Source organism: Triturus cristatus, chromosome 7 (genome assembly GCF_964204655.1).
Source record: "Triturus cristatus chromosome 7, aTriCri1.1, whole genome shotgun sequence".
NCBI lineage: Eukaryota > Metazoa > Chordata > Amphibia > Caudata > Salamandridae > Triturus > Triturus cristatus.
Window position 1 is genome coordinate 558,860,482 of NC_140590.1, and position 21,091 is coordinate 558,881,572.

General features: G+C 46.2%; 1 protein-coding gene across 2 annotated transcripts in view; it reads right to left on the reverse strand.

Moving 5' to 3' along the window:
• Positions 1 to 21,091, reverse strand: part of ARMC7 (armadillo repeat containing 7) — a 107,086-nt gene that overhangs the window by 60,553 nt on the left and 25,442 nt on the right. The window contains exons 2-4 of one of the 2 annotated variants that reach the window (XM_085617053.1): positions 17,243 to 17,393; positions 14,578 to 14,950; positions 10,384 to 10,527 (exon numbers count right to left, since the gene is read on the reverse strand). In XM_085617053.1, coding sequence (XP_085473179.1) covers positions 10,384 to 10,527; positions 14,578 to 14,668 — 235 coding nt within the window. In that variant the 5' untranslated portion in view covers positions 14,669 to 14,950; positions 17,243 to 17,393. The remainder of the gene's footprint in view (positions 1 to 10,383; positions 10,528 to 14,577; positions 14,951 to 17,242; positions 17,394 to 21,091) is intronic. The other variant, XM_085617052.1, reaches the window with a different exon arrangement.

Genomic DNA, 21,091 nt, shown 5'->3' on the forward strand with positions numbered 1-21,091 from the left:
ATTTAGGGCAGTGAATGCTATTGTACCGTAACTGGATAACCACGATCCTCCATTTGTACAGTTGAATTGCAAAAGGTATTGATTGCAGGCAATCAATGCTTTCTCCAAAAGGTGAGTTATTGTTGTAGGGCACAAAATTTAAATGTCTGTTTGCATCCACGTCACTGATTAAAAGAATAGGCCATTGAAAGTTAAAGCAGTGTAAATAAGGAACAAGTTAAAATCCCGAGCATCCTAGATCCCAAATATTATTACAGATCTTGTGGCCATCTTTAGATTTTGGCAGATGTGGGACAGCTGCTAAAAAAGGCAGATGTTGTGTCAGCCCTATTTAAAATACACCCTGACTAGGGTAGATGGGACATCCACAGTGTTTTGGCGTAGGGACTCTGACATAATACGAGTCCGATGGCCGTGTGACTGTATGGTAATTGAGCCCTGTGGTCACACGGCAGCACAGTAATGGTTGTGCGGGTAGGAGTGTGAGTGTGGGTGTGCCAGACGGGGAAAAGGTATGGGAGAAGTGTAAGGGGGGAAAGGGGAGGGGGGAAAAAAAGGAACATCACCCTATAAAGGTAATAGTAATAATGGTAATGAACATGACAATAGTAAAAGTAGGAATAATAATATTAACCTGAGCGATTAGAGCTATAGTAGTGCTGAATAGGTGGCAGAAAGTACCGAAGTAGTGCTGAGGAGGAGGAATCATTGAAGAGAGTCAATATATCAAGTAGAAGAAATGAGAAAGAAAAAGAGCGAGAAGAGAGTGTGCCGAAGGGTGGAGGGGAAACTTAGGGGTATATAAGGGCTTGTAGAGCGGCTGTGACACGCTATGCATTTAATCACCAGAGCCCGTCCACATCCAGCGCCTCTATGCGCAAAAAGGGTGTCCATACCTCTAGAAAAATCTCAGATTGGTCTTGTAGGTTATATATGATCGTCTCGTGGGGGCCACTTGAATCATAGCTGTCAGCCAGGACTCCTGTGTCAGGGGGGTTGGAGCCCTCCATTGGCAAAGCATGCAAAGTTTGGCCGTGGCCACAGCTGTATGAAAGAGGCGGTGTTGTGGTCTGGACAGATGTAATGAAAGGTCTCAGATCTCCCCTGGACCAAGGTATGTACCGTCACTTTCCCAAGGAGAGAATATCAGTTCCAAACTTATGGAGTATAACATATACACAGCACTTCCTAAGGTGGGCAAACTTTCAACACTCCCCCAAAGGCAAGGCAAGAAAACAATATCACATCACTTGCCAGGAGTAGAACAACTTCCTATAACACAATTACCTGCTAGAAGGGAATTCACCCATCCTTCTACAACAGAATACTTGGCCAAGAAGAGTCCACACCTCCTGCTTCAAGGAAAGACGAATTCAAACATATGGAATATATAGATTTATTAACACAATACTTCAATCACGGGCAGGCCGAATATATATTGATCATGGCAGACTCTCGCATATCAAATAACCGATTGAAATACACAATCAAAGCAAATATATATGTAGAAATATATATGTATGGATATAAGAATCAGAAAATAAGAAGGAAAGGAAAGAATTCAGAAAAGAATCAAGAGACAGTTAGTAGCAGAGACACCTCACCTACTGCTTCATCATTTCACCCCACGTTGCTCAAGGGGAGTCCATTGCTTGAACCGGGTGAAAGCTCAGAGGTGACACTAACCGCTCCCACTCTTCCGTGACAACACGTCTGCTCCACGGCGTGAACTTCCACCAGGCCAGTGTAAGCTCCCCTTTTTAATACAAATTCAAACACAACGAAGCTTCTAGCAAGCCTCGCCCCCTCGTTCTCATGAGAGCCTGTACCAGCCTGCTCCAAGGCCACTGCATCGGTTGATCAGGCCTTTGCTATGGCTCCGAGACAGACCATGTACATTCCTCTGATAAGAACCAGTTCTCTCTAGTCAGTAAAGTGTAAAAAACAGGAGAAGAGCAAAACATGCCCTCCCCACCTCTGTCTTCCGTCATGAAAATGGAGTTAGTTAAGCCATGCACACAAAGGCCCAAAGCAAGATGGAATCAGAAAAGCAAGGATGACATGAAACCATGTCAAAGGCAATAGTCAGCACTCCCATAAAGCAAGGTAAAGTCAGAAATCAGAATGACATTAGACCACGTCAAAGCCAATAGGTCAAAGTCTTAATTCACCTAACCCAAATATTATAGACTTTATCCCTCAGTATACAACATTGAGCACATGTGTGCACCATCACCCACAACACTGCACCTCGACATCCCACACCTCCTATTCTTGGCAAGACTATTCTACTAAAAGACAGCAAGATTACAGGACAGAAGAGAAGCAGGCATATGCAAACCCATCCTACATTAGGGCTAGGGCAACATAACACACTTAAGTCAGTACAAAATGGTGGTGGTTGAGGGTCATCATAGGGTGTCAGACCACAAAAGTGGCTGATTCACTACAACAGATCCAGGAACTGCTGCAGATCGTACAGAAGTACTTCAGGGGGCATGAGCAGTAGACAAAGTGGCATGGTGGCGCTCAGGGTCCGTCCCACGTACTTCCAAAAAGCCTGCACTGAAGGGCTTTCACAGTTGATATGTGCTATGTCCCATCAGGAATTGGGACATCTCCAGCAGGTGGCATGGAGACAATGCCTTTTATTTACGTTTTGATAACTTGCAAGCGGTGCATAAACATGCACTTTATACTTATAGTTGTTGCTTGCAGGAAGCAAGGCTGGCTGTAACTGCACCTCTTTTACAGCCAACCTTGCTTCTCGTAAGCAAGGACTATAAGTGCACCACCTGCAGGTTTTCAAAACAAAAATAATTATCAAAACATATAAAAAACACTGCGGACACAGCAGACACCTTTGTCCCTTACAGCGCCCTGGGAGGCTAGTGGAGGTGACGCCGCGGCTCAGTGGGGGGGATACGGCGAGCTCCAAGGCCCTGCTTGCCGGCGCCAAAAGGACAGTCTCACAGTGGTCGAGATACCCAGCAGTTGGCCAGACACCTCTCCCCACACTGCCCACATACTGGGCACGGCACCCTGCCCCCGCCGTGCAAACAACTCACACGACGTCGCAATGGACAAGCCTGACAATAAACAGGCCAAGATCACGTTCGAAAAGCGCGCCACACGGCTACAAGAAATGGAGTCTACACTGATCACAGTAGTGACGGAGAGGCAACTCGACCCAGATCAGGAGGCTGACATCAAAACGATGCTACGGGAGGTCAAAACCAGCCTACGTGACAGACTCTAAACCAGACTACCTAGCACTGCGCATGGACCACGTCTCCCTACGGGTAGACAAGCATGAATCACGCATTGACATGCTGGAAACAAGATTCTCCGACTCTGATGACCGTCAGGTGGAGACGCACGAACGTCCGCTCCGTATGGATAAAGTGCTTGATATAATCAAAGCGCGCAAGGAGGACCTTGAAGTGCGCTCACGTAGGAACAACGTGCACATCACGGGAATTCCGGAGTCCACGAACATTGTCAATATGGAACAATTCATAGAAAACTTACTGAAAGAACTGTTTGGTTCAGGACTGTCCAACATGTTCCTAGTCGCACGCTGGGGCCCAGGCCCTCCCCTGGGGCGCCGCCGAGACCTATACTGGCCCGCATAGTAAACTACAGAGACAGAGACACCGTGCTCCGACTGGCCCGTGAAAGAGGGGAAATTCAACATCAAGGAAACAACATTGCCTTCTATCCTGATTTTACACAGGTTGTCCAAGCGGCCCGCCGCAAATTCATTCCTGCTAAAAAGTTATTTAAAAAAATTGGCACCAAATATGCCATGCTCTATGCAGCAAAATTGAGGGTACAAACAACGGGAAAACTCATCATCTTCATGGAGGCCAGTGCCGCCCTGAAATTCGCAAAACAAGCAGCAAGGAAACAACAGTTGCGGGACTCGGCGGCAGCAGCATCCCCGGACAGTCAGCTAAGTGACAATGACTAATGTATCTACCCATAGAGGCACTTCCCAGCGAAACCACATGGGGACCACCGTAGGCGGATTTGCGATTTGTTCCCAACGTCAATTGTTAGCATGTACTCCCGAGTGGTGCACAATTTTCCCGGCCACCCTGTCGGTTAACATGACAGGGCGGTAAGCCGGTGACCCTTCGCCCCCCTGGGATGATTCCCGTCAGCCTACATGCCTTGGGCTACACTTCACTGTGGGTTGTAAAGGGTATACAATGGGAAGTGGGTGGACGGGGGGGTGGTTGGTTTAACTGTTATACGTTCACTGCAGTGCATACTATGTTCTATGCTGTCACAATGTGTAGCGTGCCCTTTACCAAATAGCTCTAACTGTCAATATACACTCTCCCGCTTGGAACTTCTTGTCTTCTGCCTGTGGGGACCCACAGAGTCTAAAACGGACACTCCTGCCCCGAAGTGTAGTACTGATGGATGTGGTACTCCCCTGGAAACTGACTGGGATGTCTACATTGACTTGCACCACTTGGAACATCACAGGTCTAAATGACCACAGAAAAACATGGTTGGTACAATCCTATTTGGCGAGGCACATGGTAGCTATCTGCCTATTGCAGGAGACTCACCTGAAAACCACCGACTGCACTAGACTATAATCCACCAGATGGTCGGAAATACATACCTCATGCTACTACAACTATTCCAGTGGGGTGGCCATACGGATTCGTAGGGGCACTCCATGGCAGACGATCAAGGTAATTAGCGACCCACAAGGAAGGTACCTATTGCTAATGGGAACATTATTCCACAGAACAGTGCTGATTGCAAACACATATGGCCCGAATATCAATGACCCCACCTTCTACCAACACGTCTGGCACCAAATGCAGACACTGGGGGATGCGGCAATTATGTGGGGGCGGGGGGGAACTTCAACACAGTCTTATCGCTCGAACAAGACAGGGAAGGCGCATCACGCTCACATCACCTTAGAAACACAGTATCTCCAAACACCCACTGCCACAATCATGGGCCAAATCCACATCGAACGCACAGAGTATGAAGCAGAAGCAGACAGGAAGGTCAAATTCCTACATAAAAATGCGCGGCAAGGAGATACGGGGAAGGGGACAGACCCGGCAAAACACTAGCAAACCTATTGCGTCGGTCTAGAAGCTCTACATTCATCACAGCTCTACAAACTCCTGCGGACAAACTAGTACACTCCCCGACAGACATCCAAGGCACTATGCGCGGCTTTTATGCCCAGTTATACGCCTCACAGACAGCCTCCACGGACTCTGTCCTTACAGACTATTTTGACACTATAGAGCTGCTGTGATTCGGTAGAACGCATCGGGAATACCTAGATCTCTCCTTCACAGTTGAAGACATACGACAGGTGATTGGGTCACTGCCAGCGGACACGGCGCCAGGGGCTGACGGCCTCACGGCTAAATTCCATAAAGAATATTCAGAGCTGCTAGCCCCCTACCTCCTGGCAGTATACCAGGAGGCATTGCAGAACGGTGTCCTCGCAGCCACGATGCGCGAAGCCATTATTATTACTTTAATTAAACCTAACAAGGACCCCAACAATGCGATTCCTGCAGACCCCTTTCATTAATAAATTTAGATGCCAAAATCTTTGCCAAGTTACTGGCCAATTGACTCCAACCCCTATTACCGCTCATAGTGAGGTCAGGCCAAGCAGGATTCATACCGGGTAGGTCCACTTCCCACAATCTGAGAACTTTATTCGGGCTCTTATATTATCTTTCCCCTCATGTCTCTGTGATAGTGGTCCTCCTTGACGCCACAAAGGCGTTTGACTCCCTGGAATGGGGATTCTTGTTCCCGCTGCTCAGCCGCCTGGGCATGAACCCCCTCTTCATCCGACAGATTCAACTTCTGTACACCAAGCCGACTGCACGAATCAAAGTAAATGGACTAGTTTCGGAGCCCATAGAAATCACCCGAGGGACCAGGCAGGGTTGCCCGTTATCGCCACTATTATTTGCGATCCCAATTGAGCCGTTGGCAGCCCGCCTGCGTCAACACCACGCAAATAGGGGGATCGGCTTCACAACAAGGGCACCTTCAGAGTCGATGTATGCGGACGATATAATCCTACACATGGTTAACCCCGAAGAAAACGTATCCCCAATGACGCGGGAACTTGTACGATACAGCGGCTTATCTGGGATACATATAAACTGGGGAAACTCGGTGATTCTGCCACTCACATCAGGCACGCGGGCCTTTGTCCCTGAATATCCATTGGTCTGGGCAACCGGCCCGGTCCGCTATCTGGGCATCTGGTTCAGCAACAACTTACAGGAACTATGGACGGACAATTATGGCAGAATGGTGGACTGGATCGAGGAAAGGGTTAAAAGATGGAAGACACTTCCCCTTTCCCTAGCGGGCCGCGTGGTGGTGTCCAAGAGGATCACCTTACCCAAACTCCTCTATCTCTACAGTTTTTTAACAGACTTCGATCACTCATGATCGAGTTGGTGTGGGCGGGCAAACAACCCAGGATTTCCTGGGAGGTACTCACACTCCTGCATATCACAGGGAGGCATGGCAGCACCGGACTTTGCTCTATACGTGCTAAGCGCACAGGCGCAATTCTTGCACTTTTGGGCACACCCCATTCCATTCCAGCCGCATGTTGCTATAGAAATTGACAGAGTTGCACCCCTCCCATTATCTACAGCACTATTCCACACATATAAACGCCCCCGCAAGGAAATTGACACCACACAGGCTCTAAGATGGGCGTGGGAGGGTCTCTGCAGTAGGGCTCAGTTGCCCATGTTGTACGCCCCGTCCATGCCACTTCCCAACAACCCACTCCTGCCCCCGCTTCTGGACACTACCACATATCAATGCCTGTCCACACACAACATACGCAAGGGAGCCGATCTCTTTCCTGCTGACACTTTTCTCACAATGCAACAAATATGCGATCCTGCTGCACCATCGGCGCTAGACATGTTAACATATTACAAAATAAGGGCCTTATGCAAAAAACTGTTTACTACGTTCCCTGCGCCCCCGCCAACGCTGCTTGAAAATATATTAGCAGCAGCTTCCGGCCGGAAACTGGACTCCCGCATCTACAGAGGCATTCAGAACACACATCCGATTATAGTCCCGACTTCTCGTAGAGCGTGGGAGGAGGACTTAGGAACGGGCCTTATGGACAAGCAGTGGGAACTAAGTTGTAGACAAATGAAACAACTGACACCAAACTACCATCTTAGGTTAATACATTTTAAATGTATTCATTGCCTCAACCGCACACCCCCACAGCTACACAGCTACACAGGATGGGCCTGCGGGGGGATGACAATTGTTGGAGGTGTGGGGCCACCTTCCTCCATTTGGCATGGCAGTGCAGACCAATAGCGAACTATTCATTCACATACAAACAATTACAGGACTACGTTTCCCACGAGAGCCTGGTGTGGCGATATTGGGCATAATGGACATGGTGCAGCCGAAATTTCGCAAACTGCCCGCAATCCTTTTTTTAATGGCAAAAAGGCAGGTAGCCATACACTGGGGGGCGACCGCATCTCCCACGGCAAAGGCATGGGTGGCGAGTGTGACATATTGCAGGGCACAACTGGCAACATACTGGGAACTGCTACGATCGCGATCTCGCCCCAGAGACATATGGGAGCCCTTTGCCAGCTGGGTACAGTCGGAGGAAGCCATTGACCTGTGATGGGATTGGGAATGTGAGCCTGAGATGGGCGGAGGCTGTGTACAGAATCGACTAATGTATCTGATGCCGTGGTGCAGTGAAGGGCAAGGCAATTGTATATGGGCTATTTACAGGTGATACAGATAAGCATTCTGGGGTGCTTTATGCGCAGTGGAGGTGTTGATATCTAGTATGGAAAATAGGGCAACTGGTGGAACGTTGTGTACTGCACTTTTTGTTGTTGTTGCATATTTTGTACAAATGCAAATAAAGAGAATTTTTTTTTAAAAAGCTTGCATGGTGCACTGTAAATACAAACAAAAAAGTGGCCTAAATTGCTAAGCTGGCATCCCGCAAGTGCTGTGAATGTTGTAATGGCATGCGTTGTATCGCATGTGTGGTAAAAAATGTTTCCCAAACATCAAAGAGCCCTCCTGTCAACTTACAAGTCCTAGCAGTCGTGTACACATGGTAGTTTTGTGGCTCTTTTGTTTACAATAGAAACTCACAGTATGAAACGTTTTTAGGCGTCTCCTCGATGTCACCCATCCCAGTCTCCTCTGCAAGCACCCTTTCCTAATGCCTCCCCAGGGCGAAGTATGTGATGGAGTGGCCCTTAAATTGCGGAGAAGAATACTATTTTTGTACCACTCTTTTGGAGTCCGACAAAATAAAAACAAAACTCGTTTGAGAGTACCAGAAACATGAACTCATAGACACGAGTTCATTATTTATGCAGAAATACCAGGATTTGCTACACAGAGCCAACTTTGATTGTGACAGATACAGGACAGGCCCCACTGTGTACATGCCTGCCCTTTTGGTGGTGACACAAATGCCATGCAGGGTCTCCTGCACGGTTCCAACGAAATAGCCAAATCAAACAGCGATTGTGCTACTGCTTGGTAGGTATGACCCATGGATGGCAAGCGCTCTTACTTCAGATGAAATTTTCTAATTTCTTCTGTTTCCTTCCAGGACACATAGTCCTCTATTTCCATTAGCCTACACAAAGCATGTTTGTAACACACTTCTGTGCTGTAGCACAAGGGCAACATACACTCCTATATAGATCGGTGGAGGGCTGGGAAAGCAAAAAGAGGGAGGAGATCAGGAGGGAAGCAAAAGGAGGGGCGCGCGTGCAACATGGGGCGAGGAGAACGGTGGGCAGAAGTAAACACAAGGAGATGATGGACAGAGCGCTGAAACATTCTGTAGACACTCCCTCCCAGTCACAGATCTGGGATGAATCCATCATCATTCTTTAGCTGACTTCACCAACCCGGTTCAGACCCAGCCATATGCAAATCAGTCTTGACCCTGTTCCTCATGCGAACAGTCCCACCAGAACTGCCAAGCCAGGTCTTCACTGGACTGGAACCAAGCATCCTGGGACCAGTTTCGGTGTAACACCCCTCATCAGTAGGCTAGCTTGAATCCAGTGGCAAGGTGAACAAGGGATCCGCGTCTGGGCATACCCTGCCCACTTAGGGTGAACAAAGCAAACAGAAGGGGATGATGGACAGAGCGCTGAAACTTTCAGACACTCACCCCAGTCACAGATCTGGGTTGAATCCATCATCGTTCTTTAGCTCACTTCACCACCTTAGCTCAGACCAAGCCAAATGCAAATCTGTCTTGACCCTGTTTCTCATGGGTACAGTCCAGCCCGAACTGCCAAGCCAAAACTTCCCTGGACCGGAAACAAGCATCCTGAGACCGGTTTGGGGGCAACACCCCTCATCAGCCAGGCTAGCTTGAATCCAGTGGCAAACTGAGCAAGGGACCCACATCTGGGCGTTCCCTCCCAACTTAGGGCGAATAAAGCAAACACAAGGAGAGGATGGACGGAGCTCTGAAATTTTCCAGACACTCACCCCCAGACACAGATCTGGGTTGAATCCATCATCGTTCTTTAGCTCACTTCGCCATGCAAGTTCACAGACGTACACAGGACAAAAAAGCAGGGGGGTGGAGAAGCACACTAGAAGAGATGGAGCAACATGAGCACAGCGGAGGTGGGGAAGAACATGAGGGAGATAATTGGAATGCACATGCACTCTCATTGAGTGCTTTATAAAAAAGAAGAAAAAACATTCAGAAAACTAGACACCGGTAGAGGCGTAGAAGCAGCCAGACAGTTAGTTGGTAAACAAGCAATGATCCATAAGAGGACAAAACCCTAGTTGGACATGCTAAAACAAATAGACAGCAAATAGAAAGCAATAAAACTTGAATAACAAAACAAAACAATAATGATAAGCAGTGGGTGGACTAAATTCATAGGTCAGCTTTCAGCATGTCCCCAAGAAGTCTTTCGCAACCAAACAGCTCCACTGTCTGGTAGGCTTCAACCTAAAAAGCATGGCCCTGAATGGGAGCAGTGCAGGGATAGAAGTCAGCCTATCAAAAGGATAGTAGACAGCCTATGCTCCAGGGAAGAGGCAAACAAAATAAGATGAAGGAAAACCACTGAGTAAGAACGCAAGCAAATGAGTGACAAGAAACCCAACCAGTGCTAAGCATTGGCCGAGGTCTAAGCCAACTCTAAATTTTTGATAATGTCCTCAAGAGATTTTCTCCTAAAAGCTATGTGGCAAGGTCTAGAAATGTCAGTGGTATGCATAGGGTTTCCCTTGAAAGCATGAACCTTCTTTTGTGCAGAGCACCATTCAATTAGAAGGGATGGATAACATGACAGATCTTACCAATGCCGAACTCCACCAGTGTCTCACTATCCTCTGTAAGCATGTCCAAGAAAAGGTCGATAACCTGCAGCTGCCGCAGATGTCCATAGTTTTGAGGATCATAAGCGAAGTTTGCCAAATTTGCCAGGACTTGCTCTTTAGCCTCTAAATAACAAAGAAACGCAAATCAGATATTGACATGATATTGGTAAAACATGATACAATGTGCAGAAGGAATCTTGCTCTTCTACGAAGCCCAAGACTACTTAGCTTGCATGCAAGTTGTGTCCTGCTATGGATCCCAGGCCCACAGAGCCTTGGCCTGGACCCACGCATACTCACAAACCAGGTCAATTCTGATCAGGCCAGGAACCCAGGATCACTCAGGATTTGTGCAAAACAATGTTCTCACCAGGAACCCAGTTAGCCAGGTTCAATGCTAGCCACATCCAACCTATGAGCCCAAATATAATGTCATGCCACCCCAAACCCCCAGTTCCAGGACTACTTGCATGTAAGATGGGTCTGTCCAGAGACCATGCTCTATATAAATGCTGTTCAAGGACCAAGCCTCATTGTTTGCCTACACTCAGGCCTCTTCATACTCTCATGCAAGCCATACCCTTTCCTGGACCTCTGGCCTACTGATGCTCCATTGAGGCGGACTCAGTCCCCTATGCAGCGGCAGGCAGTAAAACGGACATATTAAAAATAAAATAAAACCTCTAAGACTTTCTGAATAGTGGCGATACAGGAGGGGACGGTTTGGGTTCTAGCTCCTTCCTTTTTGAACAAATGGGTATTCTGCTTGTCACGGTCAGAACTGGACATACTTTCCTACTTCCTCTCTACTTTTCATTACCTCGAGAATCCTATACACTGTTCTAGTTTAAAAACATTGGTTGTGCCAATAGTATCTTGTTGTAGAGAACACACGTACTGCATGTTTCATAGGACCAGGCACTGTAAATAGTCTGAATAATCCCTGGTCACTTATGCAGCACCCGGGTGGATCTATCCAATGGAGAAGTAAAACCGCATTTTGAATGAGAAAAGTCGAGTGTTAAGTTTAGACACGTAACAACCAAGTATAATACAGAGATTCTTTAATCCAGGGTATTTTCAAGGCAGCTTTTAGGGTCTTTACTTCTACTACGTTATGGTTAGTCGCTCTGATAAATGCAGATAGTGATAGTAACCGTGAAGGCTACAATTGTAATCACTATATTTTACTGGCGGTCCCAGCCCTATTCCTGCTGAATCCAGTGTCAATCAATCAGCATTTGTATAGTGCAACACTGTCACCACAAGGGAGTATCTGGTCGCTTAGGGTGCTGTGTCTCCTTCAAGAGCCTGGTCTTGAGCTTCATTCTGAAGTCCGCCCGCCAGGGAGGGGACTGTGCAGAGATGGAGGGGCAGGGTGTTCCAGGTCTTGGCAGTATTGTAGGAGAAGGAGCGGCCCCTGCTGCTGCAAAGGATGCGGGGGGTGCAAAGGTGAGGGAGGTGGATCACAGGTGTCGTGCAGATAGATGGAAGTTCAGTCGATGTTTGATGTAGGATGGTCCTTGGTTGTGTAGGGCCTTGTAAGCGTTCGTGAAAATCTTGAACTAGCATCATCCTCCCAGAAAGTACTTTGTGTGCTGGACAAATTCTCTGCAGACTCCAAAGAGCTTAATCCAGACAAACTTTACTCTACCGAAAGCGGCATGAAAAGAGTCACTATTGTAATACAGTTTTGTTGCATTCAGATTTACACACACTGCTGCCTTTTGGCAGTATCTATGGTCTCTCTAGCAGACATCAGGTAGTTTCCACTCAGTTTTCCAGACAGGTACTACTTAGAAATATCTGTAGGGAAGCTGTGTGAGATAGCTTGCAGTCACTGTGCTGCCACTACATGCTTGATGCTTCCTTACGAAGTGATGAAAAATACGTCAGAGAAGGCTTATTAGATTTGTGTGCTTGAAGTGCATTGGCTGCCTGGGGCTGCATTTCAGTCTGTAGCTTCCCATCTTCTTCTTGCTGGGAAATGTACCATTTGTTTGGGAACAAGAGATGGGTTGGACATAGGGGTATGATAGTTGTCAGGGCCTAAACCTGAAAATGCTAATAAAAATAGGTTGCTGGGTATATCTCTGCAATAGTAAAGATCAGCAGGATCACAGTGCCACAGAATCATGCAAGCGAGGCGCACTTAAATGAATAAGACAAAGGCTCCTCCCACAGGTGGTTGGTGTGAGCTGAAGTGTCCATGTGTTTTAATTAAAACACACTGCTTGCATTCAGAAAGGATGATCCATCAGTTGTCTAGAATAGGAAACCACACCTGTATGGTCACTGTTTTTTTTAAATCAAAATCCTCATGCTAGAGGTGACCACAGTTAATGGAGCTGCAGGGGAGTGGGAAAGGACCAGGCACAGGAGACAGGAATCAAAATTAACTTCTGGTGACATACAAAAAAGCTTTCCCCACCCACCAGAAAAAGGCTGGACAAAGATTGCAAAAATGAGCCCTATCGCATCTATGCCATTCTGCTATCCTATCTGAAACAATGCAAGTAGGGTGAGTTTCCTTTCACTGCATTTTTTATTTGTTTACCATGAATTTTCCATTACTTACTAATAATGAAAGTGGAAACTGTCTAAGGGGGTATGTCAGAGGGGGTAGGAGTATACCTCCTCATGTGAGCTAAAAAGAATAAGTGTCTCTGGTAACTAAAATAAAGTATTACCCTCACGTGGAAGACCCAGTCTGTCACGCTGCAACCTATTGGGCGCTTTGTGTCTTGCCCTTGCATGACCAGTCTGCCTCTGGTTTGAGCCAGCTAGGGCTCATCCCACTGGTGCAGGTCCACCTCTGGAAGCCCTGGGGATAGTGAGTGGCTTAGAACACGAACCCCAACCCCTACTCAGGCCCTGGCCTTCTCCAGCCTACTAAGAATGTGTGGCATGTTGGCCATTAAAGGCTATATAGTTTTAGCCCATGTTGCCAACTTTAATAGCTCTTCCACTTTTCTGTTCACTGGGGTGTATCTGTGCAGCAGTCAGAATTATCCCTGGCTTTAAAAAGCTGTATGGCTCCCGGTTAGGTCACCAACATTATTTTCTGTTCTAAAGGTTGTTTTAATGTAGGCTATCATTTTACTAATTTGGCACTATCCCTGCATCGTGCATACGGACATATGAAATGCAGATTCTTCTGTGATTGTCTCTCTTTTGGTGCAATTGCACACAGTGCTCCATTATCACTCAGACTAGTTCGATGTCCTATATAACTACCTGTATCTTTTACTCTATATGTTTTAGTGCCACGCCCCTTCAATACGGCAACTTATACCCAAGTTGTTAAGCAGCAGTGCCTCCAGTAGTTGTGACTCCACTTCTAGGTGGGCTCATGTATGGTGTATATAACCTCACTGTTTAACAATGCGTCCAGGGGTTGAGTCTCTTTCACTCCTAGGTGTGCTCCAAATTACACACTTTCTGGTGGACTCACCCTGTCCACGTTAAGTAGTCTGATGGTCTCAACCTTAGGATACCGGCCACTTTTAAAATGGCAGGTGTATGTGGCTGCATACATTTCTCACACTGCCACAGCACACTTATGTGCTGCAACATCTGCCCCATCATGTTTATGAACCTATAGCACCTCACTCAACACCTCACATGTGGATCAAACTACATCCAGCACCCTACCAACCAGGCCAACAGGTCACCATGGAAGCACCTTGTGGCCTTGCCAGCAGTATGAAGTTCTATATAAAAGCTATCATGCAATACAATATAGACACTTAGCTCTTGGTCTAAGACTATAAATGTCATCCCACTAGAAGGCCTGGTACCTATAAGCTGGTTTCAGGAGAGCCACATGATGGGATATCAGTCATCATAAGGTAACCTATGCATAGTTCACCTGTAGTGGTATTTCACTATTTGTGTACTGTGTTTCAAAAATTTTAAATGTATCAGTTTCTGTGCCTTCTATAGACCACGCCTTACAACAATTTCCTCCACAGAGGAAAGACCTGGCTTACTTTATAAAAGCACAGCATTAAGAGTGGGCATAGACTGACGTTCAAGCACCTAGAAGGTCAGTCAGGAAAAACAGTATGTCATTAGGAACCTTTGCAGTGACCACTGTGTCAAAGTATTGAACTCTCGTCTCCTCTAAAGCCTACCCAGGACTCTTCTACCTAGAGTCACCTACTCATTCACCTTGGCTGTCAGTGTCCTGGAACTCAGTGACCAGGGTCTGCAGGTATTCAAAGCGATCAGAATCCGCAGCTGCCCCCCTCCTCGCCTGCATCCTGCGATCTGCACCTCCCACCAAGCGTTGATCACTAGATGTTGCTTTCACAGGGCAGTGTCTTCACGAGACTCTACTTTCATCGGGCGCTTCTATTACCAGATGCTGTTTTCACCAGGCAGGCTGTAGTCAATGAGGCACCTCGAATTCACTGCTGTGGTTAAATACAGCGGGCAGGCTAGGAACTGAGACGAATATAAGCTTCAAAGTTCTTAGTTCACTCTGCCACAAGCATCATCTCCAGGTGGGCTATGGAAGAGACTGCCATGGAGCAGCCACCATCTAGGAAACATAAAACAAGCAGGCAGGTTTGTTAATTTTTCATAGCATTGAAATGTATAGCCATTCAAAAAGCCCATCTCTGCATTTCCTATGTATGTTTAGGTCAGGCCAGGTTTTAGCTCCCTCATGCTACTGACATTGTTGCACTTCTATTTTTTAAAGGATGCTCTGGAGCAGCTGCATTTTTCTGCCAATGAATAGTCCATGGTACTGAATCCAGCTTCTGCCAGAAACCCCAACAAGCATTTGCAATGAAATAGGTCTCGCATTATTAAAGTTTGAGCTATTGGCATTGCTAATAATAATGCAACACCAATAGCTCAAACATTCAGTAATGCGAGACCTATTGCATTGCAAATGCTTGTTATTATATCTTTCACTTCAGCACGGAGAAGTATTGTTCACCTTTTAAAACCCATATGAAAAGGCTCCACAAGTAATGTTTAGCTCACAACATATAAACACATGAATGGACGGGTGACCGCTGTCTGTTGCCACAGCCTGATCTAATTACATGATTTATCATGGCGAGAGTAAGTGTGCTGGAAATCTACAACGCTGCCATGTATCGACAAGATGGAAAGGAGGGGGGAGGGGGGGGGGAGTGAGTGAAAGGGCTGGGGAGACATATCAGCCTTGGAGTTACTCCCACACCCACCCCCAATCGACTGCCTTGAGTGCCACGGATGGCCGGAAGACTCTCTCAGGTGGAGGACGCCAGCGCCTAGAGGCATACACTTCACAGCGGAGAGAGGTCTCAATTATTTCACTATTTACAATAGCAGCTTCTGTATACAGTGCATCGAAGACGAAATGCATGACAAGTTGGCACTAAGCAAATACCACATTATTATCATGATGAGTGCTACTGCGCCCTCTGTCTCTCGAGCCGTCACCCTGAGACTCTGCTTTCAGCGCCCACCGAAAACTGAAATGCTTCTTGGAGTTAGGATTGGCACCTTTCTCAGGGAAGCATCGGCAGTGTAACACAAAATGATACCCCCCACCCTCCCGAATGTGACGGGGTCACTGATTTTCCCTTATATCACAAATATGCATTCGCCTTGAGCTTAAAGGGCTCCCCCGAAGTACTAGGCCCCCCCGAAAAGGTTGAGGCCCCCCTGCGCCGTAGGGACTGCAGTGGCCACCGTTACCTCCCTGGGAGCACACGCGCATTTTCCATGTTTTGAAATCCTGGATAGACAGGGAACTTATACTTGAATATTGAACTGAGTAAAATTCTCTGTATTTTTAAACATTGAAATACTGCCTCTATTTGCTTTGATAATTATTGGTGACTAGTTGACGTAACTCTCAAAAACTTTTGAAGGGATTTCTTTGTATTTGCATTTTAAAGTTTTATTTTCGAATTCGGAAAATACTGCCTTTGGCTGGTTTCCTTCAATTTGCTTCTTGGCTTTGACATAAAAACGCCAAAGTGTCGGTAAAATCAATCCTGGACATATGGCATCCTGGGGGTCTAAATGGCAGGCTACAGTATTGACCTGTATACAGAGCTGAGACCCTGGGGTTTTCTAGTTCTAATAACGTGGTTCTGGTATTCCCCAGCACTAACGAGAGATAACAAGCATTTACAATGCAATGGTCTCGCATTGGTAAAGTTAGAGCTATTGGCATCGCTCATGACAATGCCGTTTCTTTAAATGTTTTAAAAACAAAAACATAAACAAAAATAATGTAATGAGCAATGGCAATAGCTCTAACTTTACCAATGCCGAGACCATTGCATTGTAAATGCTTGTTTAATTGAAGCTCAGACTGCTTAGGCGATATTATGAATTCTCAAGGCAAAGTAATTCGCCTTACAATACATCTTGTGTGCAGTGGGAAGAGCTACTGCACTCAACAAACTACCTGTGGGGAAGAACTGGCGTGATAAGGGGGTACAAGGATTACGTAACTATCAAGGTAGGGAACTGTATGTACTCTAAAAGCAATTTGTTGGACGTCACCAAGACAATTCAGGGCTGTGCAGTCGGAAGAAATTAGGAGTCCAAGTGACACACTGAAGAAATTACAAAAATATGCACACATCCGCTACATTGTCATACATACATAATAAACAAACAAAAATGTCTCATCCACGACATTCTTGACGTATTTCATGACAATACGAACTAATAATAAAATGCATCTGGATCTTTAAATATCAATAGAAATTGGCTAATTACTGTATCTATGACTGCATCATTTAATCAAGAAACGATGCAGAGGCTGCAGAAACGAGTCCCGCTGGGGGCATCGGTACTGGGTAAACCGCGTCACACTCACCGTTGTAGCAGCAACTCCAGACGACCGCACTCGCCCGAAGCGGGTTGTAAACCCAGGTTGGTGACAGTCGTTTTGCGCATACGTGCAGCACTCCGCTGTGGTGGCACGGGGCGGAGCCTGTGTCCGAGCCGTGTTCCTCTAGAAGGCAGGGCTATAGAGAAAATACTTTTTCATTACGTACATTAAGGCCGGGTGGCTCTCAGTAGCGGGTGGCGTAACAGAAAGAGCTGAGCAATAGAGTCAGAAAGAATAGAGGCAGATTTTCCATTGAGCAGAATGTATTACGCGCCACAGTCAGGCAACCACAGAGCCCGCCTACTCACGGAAGGGAGACGCAGTACAGTCAAATTTTGTGGAAAAGGCACGTGCACGCTCCAGGGTACCACAACCAATCAATAAGTCGCAAGATTATCCGCGAACTAATCCCAGCCCTTTATACATATGAGAGCCCTAAAAGCCAATGAATGAGAAGCTCTGCAATAGCCAAAACAGAGAGCCTCCGCCCCAACCAAATCCAAGCCCCAGACTGTATAAATCGCTTACACTTTTACTCTAGAGTTTTATTCCACGCAATTTGTTGCTGCACTTTTAAAGCTTTTCTCGCTCTAAGTAAATACTGGCACAGAACCTTGGTATTATAGCGTTGCGACTGGCACCGGATTTCTTAGTCAAACGGTGCCGGAAATGGAAAAACATTTACTCCGGGAAGACACTTGGCTATGTTGGGAGTAGCCCGTTGCGGTTGCCTTTGTGTCACACTCGTCAATGGGCCTCTGTCTGGGCGGCACAGCCAGCCTCTCTCCGGACCAGGTAAAAACTAAAGCCTTCCCAGAGGAACAACAAGGCAGAGCAAAAGGCACACCACTGCCTTTCTCAGAGGCAAAACAGAAATGCCTCGGAGAAAGGCAGCGTCGTTTTCGGATTCGGGGGCGTGTTTTGCTGTTATCTCCTCCTTGAGACTTCTTGCAAAAAACACGCCCCCCGATCCGAAAAGGACGGGGCCTAATCGGAATGACTGACCTCTTCTCCAATGGCTGGCCAGCATTCAAGAGGCCAGCCAATGGAGAACAGGGGAGAAGAGGGGCGGGTTCAAGCCCCTCTTCTCCAAGTCATTAAATCTCGGAGCTAGACTGCGCAAGCGCAGCCTTCGCAGCCGAGACCTAAAAAGAAAGCACGACCGAAGAAGCCAAAACAGACACTGCCTCAGCGTCGGAAAAGAAATGCTGTTCTTGTTTAAGTTTCATGTTTTAATTACTCTTGCATTCCCTAAGAGTATTTGCTTTTCTCGGGATGATGTGTTTCCGTAGTTTTTCATGCAACGTTTACTCATTTATAGTGCCTAGTGTGAAACGAGGTGCTTCTATGCAGCTGTGAGGGTTGTGGGTGGGCCACGACTGTCAGTTGTGGAGTCCTGGCAGAATGCAGTGTGAATTTGTCACAGTGCCTGTCACTGTGTCATAAAGGGGCTTTGAACGCATGCTCATCCAAACCTTGGCCTCTCCGCGGAGCACACAGAGCAATGGCCTGGCATGCCAATTATAATGATTACGTGCAAAAGCGTGTGAAGGATGAACACAGCTGTCAAAATACTGACAGGGTGAAAGTTAAAGAAAATACAGTGAGTATAGGTGAGCGGGTATGTTGTGCGTGGGGGGGATTGATGAAGTGCAGGAGATGCGAGGAAGTATGTGAAAGAGAATGTAAAAAGAAGGTGATGGAAAGGAAGACACAGCGTGAGATATGCAGATTGAGTATTTCAGAAAGATAGGAGGAGAAAAGGAGTGTAAATGTCTAACAAAGAGACTGCAGAAGAGAGTGATGTGAAGACAACAATGGGACAGACAGACACTCTGAAGACCTTGCCCCTTGTGCGGACTATAATAATATTTAATTGATAGTCTACTTAATAAAAAATAAAATATATAATATATATATATATATATATATATTGCCCTGTGATTAAAAAAAGACTATCGGAAACTGGATTCGTGTGGCTCCTTTCTTGCATCAGAGAAGGATTTGCGAGTTGTTTTGGAATATATATATATATTACCTACTGGCGGTCGCCAGTAGGTAGTTATAGTTAGGACCCCTTTTCCATAGGAAAACCTCAACATTCTATTTTGAATAACTTTGGCGCCGGTCGATGAATCCTCGCGAATTTCTCAAAATAGGTGGGGCGCTACGCTCCGCTCCTACCCTGAAAGTCTCGGGGGGATTCGTCAAGCGGGGGCTGAGATAAAAGGGGGGTCCCAAAACGCGTTTTTCCCATGCATTTTTCCATAGGACCTTTAGAACGAGCTACAGCCCGAACGGCTGAACAGAATTACTAGAAATTTGGCAGAGAGGTAGTCCCTAGGTCAAGGAAGTGCCTTTTGTAGGTTTGGTGTAAATCTGTTCAGTAGATTCTGAGAAAATAGCCTTTAAATCAATATATATATCTGAGCCCGCTTACGGTACGCTTACCGTACGCGTACGTTGGCTTGCGCGAGCGCGATTCTGATTGGCTCTTAGATCTTAGTAAACATTCGAATCGGCCGAAACCAGGAAGCGGCGGCCGCCATTTTGTCTCTCGCACTGAGTGTTGTTTATCAAACAAGATGGCCAAAAACATGTTACGGGGCTGTTTTGACAACTCCCTCCCACATAGTCATGTTGAGGGAGTCCCCAAACATCCCCCAAGAGCAAAAACGGTTTTATTTTTTTTTCGGCAATTTCGCCGAGTACGCTAACGGTAAAAAAAAAAAAAAAAAAAAAAACACTATCCACACTTACCCCACCCCCTGTGCTTTTGGTGGCCGTAGGCCACCAAATGTACATGGCTTATTAATAGGTAAAAAAAACTAAATTTTGGCAACATGAAATTATAAAATCGAAATAAAAAAAACACTATCCACATTGACCCCACCCCCTGTGCTTTTGGTGGCCGAAGGCCACCAAATGTACAGGGCTTATTAAAGTTGATAAAAACCGTGCACGGAACGAACTGCGTTAAGTGGGCGCGCACGCCTCGAATAGCGTAAAGTAACTTAGCATTTAAAAAAACGTACAAATTCACTGAAAAAACCATAGGTTTCACACACGTTATAGTTAGGAATTAGCATTTAAAAAACCTTGCAAATTCACAGAAAAAACCATAGGTTTCACACATGTTATAGTTAGCGGAAATTTTACTGATAAAAAACCAGTGAAATTGCCCCGTTATAGTTAGTGCTGGCAACTATAACTCACGCGACCGCAATCTTCTGCTGATGACATATGTGTCTTTATGAAAAAAAAATATTTGTAATATATGTATAGCTAAAAATGTATGGAAGAAGACATGGGCAAATAAGTGTCTAAATACAGTATTAGCATCAGCAGAGGATTGCGGTCGCGTGAGTTATAGTTGCCAGCACTAACTATAACGGGGCAATTTCACTGTTTTTTTATCAGTAAAATTTCCGCTAACTATAACATGTGTGAAACCTATGGTTTTTTCAGTGAATATATATATATATATATATATATGTGTGTGTATTTTGTTTTTTTATCTGTGGCCCCTTGTGTGCTCCTCCTCCCTAAAAATCACATCTAGAGACCCCACAGTCTGTTCTGAGCTAGCACTGCTGAACGGGCTTATTTTTACGCCTGTTATTTACAGCGGTTAGAAAGGAGAAGCGCAGAATGAAGCACTACATGCAAACAAGTTTTATAAAGTACCCATTCTATGCATGTCAATGGGCCGGCTCCTAAGTGCCGTGGGTGGGTTGCAGCCGCGAGACATGGGAACATTGTCACAGAGGCATTCTAAAGACTGCGCATGCTCCTGTCGGGCTGCACAGGTCGTACATGGTTGTCATACCTTTG